We start from the raw sequence: 12,171 nt of genomic DNA on the forward strand, positions 1-12,171 counted from the left end.
GACAATTATTCATAATGCACACTAATGCTGAATGTAATCTCCGTACGGTGGTGTCGCAGAGCGAATACAGCCGATCTACGAGCTAACAACGCATCGACTATTTTTGAACGACACTGTCATATGGCGTATAAATCAAGATTAATGGAAAAGTTCATGATTAATTCAGTCACACTTCTCCATGAAGGAACATTTTACTTATTGGTTATAGCACTAAACTGATTTTTAAAGTGAAGGATTCCCACTACGGCTCATCATTAGGGTTACTGTGTGGGTGTAATGACTCTGAGCAAAAGAACAAAGCCACATGCACAAAAATAAGAGTGTCACTCTTCTTCAGTGTCTCTCAGGACATTTTATTTCCCATGCATAGTTTGGACAAGAGTGTAGTGGAACTTGAGATTTGAAATGAAACTATATAAAAAGAAACAAGAAGAAATAAAAAATAAACTGAAATCTGACATTCATTAGAAATTTCTCCATTTCTGACTCATTAAAATCATTCACAAAGTGTGTTTTCAACTTTAAGTTTTACTTAAGAGGATTTAAATCTTTTAGAAAGTCCTTCAGCGTAGAATGATGTGTTTTGGATTAGGAAAAGTGCTGTATAAACATAAATATATTACAAAAAAAGACCCTAAAACTAAAACATTCAGCACATTTTTTATACAACACAGTGCAATAGAAAGGGGGAAATTCAAACGTGTTCAGCACTGAATTCCTCAATTTGTGACTAGCTGACATCACTCTCTTTCTCAGAGTCCAATATAATTGTAAACACTCAAGGAACTGGAACAGCACTGCCCAAAATCATGAAAATGTCCTCAACAATGCTTCTTCACAAAAAAGAACAACTCCACTGGTTCCAGTTTTTGGAGTAGACAGCCAGCCAGCCAGCCAGCGAGCCAGCATTACAGTATGAGTGTCTATATATTTACTCACGCGGAGGATAAAATGGGAAACCAGGAGTAACATCCATATTCAGACAGACAGGCAGATAATCAGGGATGGAGAATAACAGATTACATGTAACAGAATTACAGTAATCTGATTACAAAAAGGTAACTGTAATCCACTACAGAAAACAAAACAAATAAGATTAAAAAACAACTTTTGTCATGAATGGTGGCAGGTGGATTGAAGCAAATATGTTTTTAAATTGTGATATTATGAACACAAACATAATTGTCCAACTTTTGCAAGAATCCTTAATACGGACAGTGATAAGAGCACATTTGAACTCAAGAGGCTGTAAACCAGAGAGAACATTACTTGAGGACTTGCCAGACTGGGTGAAAAGGCTTAATAACAAGTTTCTGGTCAACTGTTGTAACTCAATGCTTCAACTTTGAGACTACAGATTAATACAGTCCCATACTGTATCTGCCTGTGTGGTTGCTCACAGACCCATTGATGCTCATCCTCTAATGCAGTGATTCTCAACCTGTGGGCCGGGATATTGCAAGTGGGCAAAACACTAGATTTGAATGATAATATAACATTAATATTTAAAATAATGTAAAAAATAAAATAAAAGTTTAATGGTATTTAGGTTTAGTCAATAGATTTTGACTAAATAGGGACTTAAAGTATACTATGTTAGTTCCATTAATCCAAACTGCAACACAATCGATTGATTGATCATTTAAATAAACATGCTCTGAAAATGCAAGCGCTGTCGTGTTAACACATTGAGTGCCAAAAACGGTCCGGGCCGTTTTTCATAATCCAAACGAGGTGTGCCAAAAACGGTTATAACCGTTTTTGGAAAAAAATATTTAAAAAAAAAATATATATATATATATTTTTTTTTTCCTTCACAGCACCAGGAGATATCATTTTTCGAAGATTTAGACTTTAATCCACTTCCTGGTTAACTTATGACTTCAAAAGCCTGTATCTCGGCTCCTGTGTACTTTTTTTTTTTACTATGTATTTTTGACTATTTTTGACTATTTTCAACTGGCTGCAACTATGGAACGGATTACCGAATGTTTTTTAAAAAAATCCCCCGATTGTAAGAGACCTCTATGTGTGTAATGAGGGGATCACCGTGAGGACGGTGATCACTGAAAATATTTTGTGACTACTTGAAAAAGGTTCAAAAATGGTTAAAAATCCAGGCACTGACTGTACCCTGTTTTTAAAAAACCCTGGCACTCAATGTGTTAAGTGACCAGATGGGTGGTTGAGAACCACTGCCCTAATGAGTACATGATCTACTGTAGTAAGTCTGTCACTGTGTTGGAGCAAATATTGCATCTCCTGCGGTGGTTAAAACTGTACTGTAAGATAATGAACATAATGTGGACACGGTGTGAATATGCACCAGGGAGAGAGAGAGAGAGATACGAGTGCAATCTTTTACACATCATGGTTTCGTTCATCTACTGTGTTTGTGGCACCTTGACAATTCTTTCTTTTTGCTTCATTGCCGGACAGAAAACAAACAAAACAAATCACACCTTCTGAGTTGTGAAAAACAAAAACTAAATAACGGTGGGATGTGTTGTACAGATAACCTAGTATGAATCAGACACTTAATATGGCTATCTATGATTAAAGTGTAGACCTGTGAGTGCTTACAAGTTCACACACTTTGTGGGAAGCTGATAATATTGTTTTATCTGATGCAAGGAAGAGACAATTGTTTCAGAGAAAGAGCAAACCTTAAATATATCAGAGTCCTCCTAGCCCTACTAAAAAACAATGCACTGTAGGTTTAAGTAACAATATTAGTCTCAATATGTAAGCGTCATACATTTTGTTTAATGACAACCCAACACCTTATTTTTTTTATGTAGGTTTAGGAGGATAGGAGTTGGTTTACTATTAAAGCAGGTAGTTATACGAAAAAGGACCAAGACAACACCCTTTTCCATCCAAACAAAGCACCAGTGTCAGATGAGTGCACGTCAAATTTGAGCACTGGGAACTTAGTATGTGGGGAAGTTAATTATGCAGCTTATTAGTTGTGTACTGGAGGGGGTCAAAATAAAGACAGTGTTGCATTTCTAACCTCAACATCAATTAGAGTCTACATTAAAGAAGGACAAAATTCTAACATGATAACACGATTCAGTGGGATCCCAGTGATTACGGTGAGAGATATTACATATCTACACTTAAAAAATACACTTCAACACACCCAGATCCAAACGGTTCCTTTGAACAGTATGAAAAATATACAAATAAAAAATACAAATATTCTCAGACACTAAGTAGGTAGTTTTCTGTTGACATGAAATCAGTGAGGACTCAAAGATAAATATTTCACATTTTCTTTCTCTCCCTTGTATCTTAAAGAGAAAATAAAGATTTGTGGTTATGAAAGAAAAACAAAACTGTCCATTTGGAAATATTATCCTTCGGTAGTTGGTAACATTGTGATACCACATAATGTGTTTTCAGCTAAAAACTGTTTAGCTAAAAAAATCAAATTACTGTCATTATAAACATTTTAGTTAGATAGAGAGGGTTCATGACAGATCGTTTTAATGTCCCATAAAGCAAACATTTTGCGAGACATGGGGAACGTCATTTTAGGAAGCTGGGGATGGGGGTGAAATAATCTAGGGACAAGAGCAAACCTGTGTGTGCAGTAGATACTAGCTGGATAGCCAAGAAGCTAGGTGAACAGCTACAGTAGCTAGTAAGGTAACTCCCACATCCATCATAGCTCTTAGTGTAATACGAACTTTGACCCATAGGAGGAGCAATGTCAGTTACCAGGTGTTGGTAACACCTGCTGTAATTCGTCCCTGCCATGTGAGTAACAGTCACAATTTCATACATGGTCGTGCCAGCCAAATGCCGTCTTAGGCCCACATACAGGACAGGAGGCTGGCAGCAGAGGCGACTTTCACAGTAAAATCCTTGGTGTTCGTTTATCATTTGTAACTCCAAGGACTTCACTGTGCAAATGAGCTTGTTGGAGGTGAGGGAAGCAAAACCAGTGCTCTGGGAGAGAGGAAAGCAGGGATGAGGAGGAAGAGGGGGAGAGTCTCCAAGCTCACTTGACATGTTCGGCACTATGCGAGGAGCAGTAGTATTTTTTATGTGCTATGAAGGTGGACAGGCTGCTGAACTTGATGTTACACAGCCGACAGAAGCGCGAATTACCGTTCTGCACAGGAGACACCAATGAGGTCTTAGGACCTGGGACGAGGAGAGCAGGCGGAACAGGGAGAGGGTGGGAGGCCAAGGCTAGGGCAGCCTTGTCTGGAAGGAGAGAAGCCGCCATAGTCTCCCTCAGGGCATCAGGCACAGGTGACGCAGTCATAGAGAGGGCCCTAGTGGGGGACACAGCCAGGGGAGAGCTAGTTGGAGGGGATGCTCCCCCACCTAGGGGGCTACCATTCATCAGAGGGGAGGAGGGGGAGGCGGGCTCTCTCTTCACCCGACCGTTGATGCTGTCTCTGTGGACTCGGGAACCTGGTTTGGGCAGGTTAAGGGGGGGCGTGGAAGTTGAGGTGGTTGCCTGTGCACTGTCCCTGGGGCTGATGCTAGGGCTGGGGCTGACCTTGCCACCAATCAGAGAATAGGCCTCCTGGGGCAGCTGTACGGTGAGGATCAGGCCATGGGCACTCTTGAAATGCTCCACCAGGTCACAGGTGATAGGCCTGTTGGGGCAATAGGGACAGGTCAGATGGGGTGAAACAATGCCTAAGCCTTTGGCCCCAGTTGCAGCCGTGACTGCAGGGGTGGTGGTTGTGTGTTGAGGGGATGCAGCCTCAGAGCCAGGTAAGGCAGAGGGACGAGGGCTGGGTGAGGTGCCCTGGGCGTGTGAAACCCAATCAGCAGGCAGGGTCTTGGCCTCCAGAGGGTGAAGGATATCGGGACGCTCCTGCTGGGGACGCTCCTGCTGGGGCCTGTTTGTGGGAGAGGTGGAGGCCGGCCTCTTGAGCCTGTGGAGCTGCTCCAAGGTGTGAGGCTGGAGGGTTGTGGCGGGGCAGTAGTAGGTCTTGTGAGCCAGGTAGTTCTCAATGCTGTTGAAGCTGATGCTGCACGCGGTGCACTTGTGGTAGTCAGTGAGAGGCAGCGCAGGAAGAATGCTGCTACCGCAGCCGCTGCCCCGAGGTGTCTCCTGGAGCCGGGGTCTCTTGCTCAGGTCGATCGGGCCGTCTCCTTCAGGGCTAGATCTGCCCGCTGCACCAGGCGACACTTCCTGTTTGACAGCCAAACCGGGAGTTGTAGGGGATGGGGCTGCGGCTGCGGCAGCAGCAGCTTTAGCCAGAGCCTCATTTCTGGCCATGTGGATCTCGTACATCTTCTTCCTCTTGCGTGTGCGGAAGGGCTGGGGAGTGAACGCTGCAGCAGTGGCCTTGGCCAGGTGGTTGGCCCGGTGGTTGGATGGGTCGTGACGCGAGGCACAATAGAAGCGCTTGTGGACGGTGTAGTTCTCGTGGCGGCTGAAGCGAATGTTGCAGGCTTCACAGAAGGTCTTGGTGGGGTCCTCTTCCAGGTCCTCGGCTGAACCGCTCGCCGGGCTCTGGCTGCCCTCGCTCGCTCTTCCTCCTCCTCCTCCTCCTCCTCCCCCTGCCGCACTCCCACCTCCTCCCTCTCCCTCAGAGGAGGAGGATACTCCCTCTTTTGTCACTGAAGTTTCCATCTTCACCTCCACCAGCCGCCTGCTCTCCGTTAATCTGCTTCCCGCTGCATTGTCCGAGTCAGTGGGGGAAGCCGACGCCGCTCTGCTGCCCGCACCGCTGACCGCTCCGCCTTGAGGAGAACTTGATGGACAGTGTCCACCGCTGGAAGGTGCCGCCGCTGGAAGAGCATCTCTGACGGTCCCTGGGCCTGAAGCTGGGGCTGGCATATCTGCCTGGTGTCTGCTGGAGCAGTACAGCCTCTTGTGTACGTAGAAGTTGTTGATGTTATTAAAATTGATGTCGCACGCAAAGCACGTTGCTCCTTTATGGGGAGCGGCTACAGCAGCAACAGCCGCTGAAGCCCCAGCAGGGTAGAAGGCGGCTGGGTTGGTTTGAGGAACAGCCTGGCCCTGTTTGAGACGGCTGTGGACCATTTCTGACATCTTAGCCAGGATCTCTGAGGCCTGAGGCAAGATGGCTGCTTCAGGGCTAAACATGTACTGGGGGAGGAAGACCGCTCCCCCTGGCAACACTGAACCTGAACCGCCCACATGGGCGGGGCTTGAACCAGGAGTGGGACTCGTTGGTTCAGCCTTTACCACTGTAGCAGATGGACTCCTGGGAGAGGTTGAGGACTGAGAGGAAATAGCGGCAGTGTGCCCCGTGCTACTCTTTGTTACTGACTCTTGATCGCCATCTTCTCTGGCCTCCTCCTCCCCGTCTTCAACCATGTCTGTCCCCTGTCCCTCTAACTCAGAATCTGAGTTTGGCTCCACTTTGATCCTCAGGTAAGCGGTTGGATCAGGAGGACTGCAGCCTCGAGGAGTGGCTGAGCCACCGTTTGCACCCGGGCTTGAGGAGTCCGGGCGGGGAACGCAGGCCGGGGGCTCCCTGTCCTGGGGAGGGGGGTGTAGCTGAGTGTGGTCAGTTGAGGACGGGGTGCTTTGGCGAGGTGTAGGACTCCTCTCGGCTGGGACCCTGACCTCCAGATGGGTGCGTACGTGCTGCTGGAGCTGCGCAGGAGAGTCACAGTTGAAGCCACATACCTGACACTTCAGTACCACACCAGTGTCTCCTGGACTCAGCCCTAAAAAGCAGAGACAGTGGGAAAGTAAAAGAACAGAGTCAATGGGTTGCAGCAGGAAATATAATAGCACAGGACAGAAAGAAAACTCTTTAAATAACCCTGGCATCCCAATTGTGGGCACGTCATTATAGGCCAAAAAATTATTACAAAAATAAAAACATTTAGACGCGTTTGAGTTTGCAAATTTTTGTGGCTAAGCAGAAATTTCAGTTTTACCTATGGCCAGAGGCAGCTTAGGAAGGCCTGGCCCAGGGGAATAGACCTCACTGCGGGAACCAGGCTGGCACACCATATGGCTGGTGACCAGGTGGCTGTAGAGGATGTCTCTGGTCGTGGAGATGAAGCCACAACCATGACACACCCCGTTCAGCGTGTCCGTATGGACTTTCAGGTGGCGCTCGCAGTTAGCCTTAGTGGTGAAAGCCGACAGACAGATGAGACAGACAAATGGACGCTCACCTATAGAGGGGCACAGAGGGAGATTATTAGTGAGGAGATTGATTGATTGTTTGAACACTTTATTAACAGTTTGCAAAGACAAGCACAGGGATGTACAGTTCAATACAAGGTCTGTTAAGAGGATTCTAAACCCAAGAAAGCACTATGGCTTGTTTCCATAGGGGTCCTTTGTACTCAATTCATTAAAGGGAGAGAGAGAGAGAAGGAGACAAAGTAAGTGAGTGTGTGGCTAAGAGAGGAGGGTTTTATAGGAAACCAAATAAATTGACTAATAAAAACATTTATAGTTCCAGACCAGTTGTTTCATGCCCATAAGTTAAATGATTACGGGGGGCCATAGCTGAATAGGTAGAGAGGCCGTCTGGGAACCACTAAATGTGCTAGAATTAGTCTGATGGCAAATGTTCAACTGTAGTCCCTGGGCCAGGTGTTAAAATGACTGAGGAAGAGTAGAGAAGCTCGAAACATCACCTTAATGGGCATTTAATAAATACTCTATGGGAGCATGATACAGAGTGCGGACTCTATATTTCTATTCCAGATGTTAAAATGGCTATTAAAAAAACATTAAACCTAAATTAACGCAAGTCATTAAAAGACAATAAAAGCAAAGTCTATGAAATGAGGACAGAGTTAATCAATTGGTTAGCACAGTAAGGCAAGTCTAACATGCAGTGAATGAGATTATATTATAAGAGCTGTGCTTCAGTGTGTCTTTCTGTTTATTAGACCCTCCAGAATTCTGTGATTGCAGAAAATGAGTTGTCTCATGGATCTACTAGAGTATTTTTCCTTTAAAAAGAAAGAAAATCTAATCAACTTAAACATGATTTCATAATGGAAAATGATTGCAATCAAATAGAATTAGTTTTACTGCTCATTCCTTACCTGGAGGGACTAGTAGTACAGGTAACATAGTCTAATTTGAATTAATTATTAGAATTAGAATTTCATCAGTTAGTCTACTTTGAATTTCATCTCACCACTATGGGTACGCATGTGGATCTCCAGTGAGCTGGCACTGGGGCAGCTCTTGTTACACTGTGGAAAGGGGCAGACGCGCTCATTGGGGTAGGAGTCCTTGGGCTTGTCCTGTGGTGGAGATGAGGCTGCAGCAGGCTGCTTCTGTCGGCTGGCACAGTAATACATGAGGTGGGCCTGTAGATTCCTCTCACTGCGATACCAGATCCCACAGTCCTTACATGGAAAGATGTCCTCTGGTGGCCAATCACAAACAAGTACATTGTCAATTGTCCAATCAGAAACAAATACCAACAATCAGTTATTTGATTGATTCCCTTAACCACTTGAACCCTAGCGTCCCTATTCTGGGCATGTCATAATAGGAATATTTGCCTTCAAAGCTGCCTGATCATTTTTGTCATATACAGTATAATGGAAATAAAGTTGAATTGTTTTTCTGAACTTTCTACTTTCTCATCATGATATTCATCTGTGCAAAGACAAGTGAATTAGTGACCATTTGAAACAGTGAATCTGTGCAAAGGCAACTGAACAGATACTGTATGTGACATTACCAGACATCATTATGACATCATAAGAGCCAGTTAATCTATTTAGAAATTGGATGGTTTTATCAGTTTGTATTTGGAAAATAAAAAAACATCTGCAGGGCAACATACACACAAAAACCACACCATACCTGGCATGCATATACACATACAGTACATACATATATCTGCAGATGGTACATAATGCACAACCACAAACAAACACCTTTCTCAACCATGGAAGGCTCGAACAACTGCTGTGAAAAGCATTTGTAATCACATTACTTCACAGGTTACTAAGGCAACAGAACTCAAAAGGTTATTGGCGCAGGGTTGTGGGAGAAAGTGACGTGTCGCGAGGGAATCAAACTAATCTAGTGTCATATCATGTGCTAACGGGGCTATTTATGATAACATCCCATAATTAACCGGCTCTTCAGAATGACTACAGTGTAACGACAAGGGCAGGAAGGAGCAGTGGAGATGTCTCATGTTGAAACTCTTGTGCTTGATCTACGGTGATTAATCACAGTGACAGTTCACTGTGTGTGTGTGTGTGTGTGTGTGTGTGTGCGCACGTGCAAGTATGTGTGTGTGTGTGTGTGTGTGTGTGTGTGTGTGTGTGTGTGTGTGTGTGTGTGTGTGTGTGTGTGTGTGTGTGTGTGTGTGTGTATGTGTGTGTCCCTGACATCAGTGCAGCGCAGAGCCAATGGGTAACTTTACCTGGAAGCCATGTGAGAAGGCAAATCTAAGCTGTGCATTGTGATGCTGATACCAGTTTGTTGTTAAAGAGTAGCACTGCCATCGTGTGGTTTAAACGGTGCATTGGATATTTCAGATGACTGACAGTCAGTTTAGTTTATGGGATGGAGAACAAATGCACAGTTGCACACCGATTTAAATGATGGTGAGCCAAGTCACTAAACGAGGTGACAATTCATGCACTGATAATTAGTGTAACAGGTAATCAATCTAATCGATTTAATTGATTATTTAAAAAAGTAACAAAACATTAAGTATTTTAATAAAATAATCAATTTTGAAAAGATTTTATATCATATACTGTATATATTTTATGTATTTATTACAATAGCAAATATGCTTGCTTGTGTGCTTGTAGTTAGGGCTTAAGTGGTTAATCAGATGTAATAATGTAGTTGATGGAAAATGTTTTAATGTTTTTGTGTCAATTTGTTGATTTAAAAAAAGTATTATAGAATAATCGAAAGAAGTAATCGATAGAATAATCGCTAAGAAAAGAATCGATAGTTGCAGCCCTACTGAAAATCCCAAACTCACTATTGACAACAGCCGTGGCTAAGATGGCCGCCATGCCAGCTTGCTGTGGGAGGAGATGGATCTCTGCCCGTAGTCCTGGCGAGTACACCGACTCTTCCTTCACTAAGGGCTTTTGTGTAACGAGGCTCAGTGGGGGGGACATCTGATCCAGGGCGGAGGAGCCTCCACAGGGAGGTGACAGGGCGGCAAGGAGGCTGTCCCCAGCCACAATCTCGCTGGTCACCTTACAGAACACCTCCTCATCTGAAATACAGACAGGGATCATCACACACTGAGGTCATGAGGTCAAAGCAGGTAACTGCTGTTGCCTTAAGCATGATTCATACTTCGTCGCACAACGGCGAACGGGCGCCGACAATAGCCGGCCAACAAGCTCACAAGTAGGCCAACAGGCTCACAACGCATCGCGGACGCGACACGCACATGAGCTTGTAGGTCTGCTATCAGAGTCACACACTGAACTAAATAGTTTTGAACCTGTCCATGAGTTTTGAGAATTGTCAGAGCTAATGCACTTTTGTTGGCGATAAATATAGGCTGCTTTTGTATTTCTAATGGGATCCCACTGAAAGCGTAGGAGAGGGATGACAGCAACATATTGACCTATGGCTGCCGTGGCCCGTGATCCAAAATTAATATAAAGGATCTGATTTTGTGCTTTTTCATAATGCACGATACAAAAACATGTATTTGTTTTTTGTAGAAAACCAAAGGAACATATTAGATATGGAGTAATTTTTGAAGTTTCAAGTCCATCAAGACAAAATGACACATTCTAATGAAGTTACAATACTTTGTAACTGTGATGACAATAAAGTTTGACTGACTGACTGACTGACTGACTGACTGACTGACTGCTTGATTGATTGACTGATTGATTGCATGCATGAACAGTACTGCTCCACAACAATTCTGCACATCATACAGGACAAACACCCATCCATGATGAGTTATTGTTTGTCTGTCTATAATAATTGTATACATGTTTATGGCATAGCAGTATCCAGATGAACTTTTGATATATAAAATGTTACCTTGGCTGTAGATGGTACAGTTGGCAGCTACAGCATCGGAGGTCAACGTAACACGACTGAGCCAACAGTCTGCATCCCCACAAACGAGAGTTAGCCTCAAGCTCTGCACGCACACACATGCAAAGAAAGAGAGGAGAGACAATTGTCACGCATTATTGGATATTTTATAAAAACAATATTATAAGGGCACAGCTGTAAAGTGCAAACAATTCATGATTAAGAATAAAATTGTTTACTCAGAGATAAAGTGTAATCTAGGATAGGAATACAGGGGAATCACACAATTGAAGAATTGCTTTTTAAATTGGTACAGCATACTTTTGCTGTTTAATAACACAACAAAGTCATTCATTCTGAATGGAGCTATCCAGGAAAAACAAGTACACAATAGTTATTAGACTTTCATGTAACAAAGTTATTCTATAATAAGATAACACAATGTAGTACTGTAAACTGTTAAAGTGTGTATGATGACAGTAGGATGTTGTAATTAAATGTTTAATACTTTTCTTCTACAGTGTCCGGGATACTTCATGTCAAACACATCAGATAAATCCAAAATTACAAACACAAAGTGCCGCCAATCGAAATACACAGAAATTGGGTAGTGTCCACTGCATCCTGAGAGGTAAACACTGCTTTACAAAAGGCTGAGTGAAATTATGGACAGTCAGTGCCCAAGTAGGAAATGAGAAATGAGGAGAGCATAGGTTGAACAAAGACACTCAGAAAAGCAGATATAGTTATTAGTTCTAAAAGAAAAGAGAGGAGATTGGAAGAAATTAGAAAAAGAGAGGGAAGAGAAGAGAGATGGGGGGGTGGAAGAGAGAGAGAGAGACCCCAGGAGAGAGGAGAAGAAAAGAAGCGAAAGAAGATCTGATGAGGTCGGCATGCTCCTATTCAGCCTGTCACCATAATAAGATCCCCTGTGGATACACTGCACAAAGACTGGGAAGTCAACATCGGACTCTCTCTCTGTGTGTGTGTGTGTGTGTGTGTGTGTGTGTGTGTGTGTGTGAGAGAGAGAGAGGGAGAGATAGGGTCAGTGGATACATAAAACACACACATGTACTGTAGACACACACCTGTGCATCCTCAGTACAATCTTGTCTTTGTTCAAATGAGGCTCCAAGCATTCCCTCTGGCAATCACTCCCAAGAGATATCTCTCTCTCTCTCTCTCTCTCTCTCTCT

General features: G+C 43.7%; 1 protein-coding gene across 2 annotated transcripts in view; it reads right to left on the minus strand.

Annotated features, from left to right (window-relative positions):
- Positions 1-319: 319 nt before the first annotated feature.
- zfpm1 (zinc finger protein, FOG family member 1) overlaps positions 320-12,171 on the minus strand; it is a 90,962-nt gene continuing 79,110 nt past the window's right edge. Inside the window, exons 5-10 of one of the 2 annotated variants that reach the window (XR_013933797.1) lie at positions 10,979-11,081; positions 9,945-10,187; positions 8,118-8,351; positions 6,892-7,134; positions 2,158-6,675; positions 320-1,672 (exon numbers count right to left, since the gene is read on the minus strand). Coding sequence is in view for 1 of the 2 variants with exons in the window: in XM_080438583.1 (XP_080294709.1) it covers positions 4,010-6,675; positions 6,892-7,134; positions 8,118-8,351; positions 9,945-10,187; positions 10,979-11,081 (3,489 nt within the window). In the remaining variant the exon portion in view is untranslated. Of the gene's footprint in view, positions 6,676-6,891; positions 7,135-8,117; positions 8,352-9,944; positions 10,188-10,978; positions 11,082-12,171 lie in introns of both variants that reach the window. The other variant, XM_080438583.1, reaches the window with a different exon arrangement.

Source organism: Gymnoscopelus braueri (assembly GCF_963280865.1).
Source record: "Gymnoscopelus braueri genome assembly, chromosome: 9".
Taxonomy (NCBI): Eukaryota; Metazoa; Chordata; class Actinopteri; order Myctophiformes; family Myctophidae; genus Gymnoscopelus; species Gymnoscopelus braueri.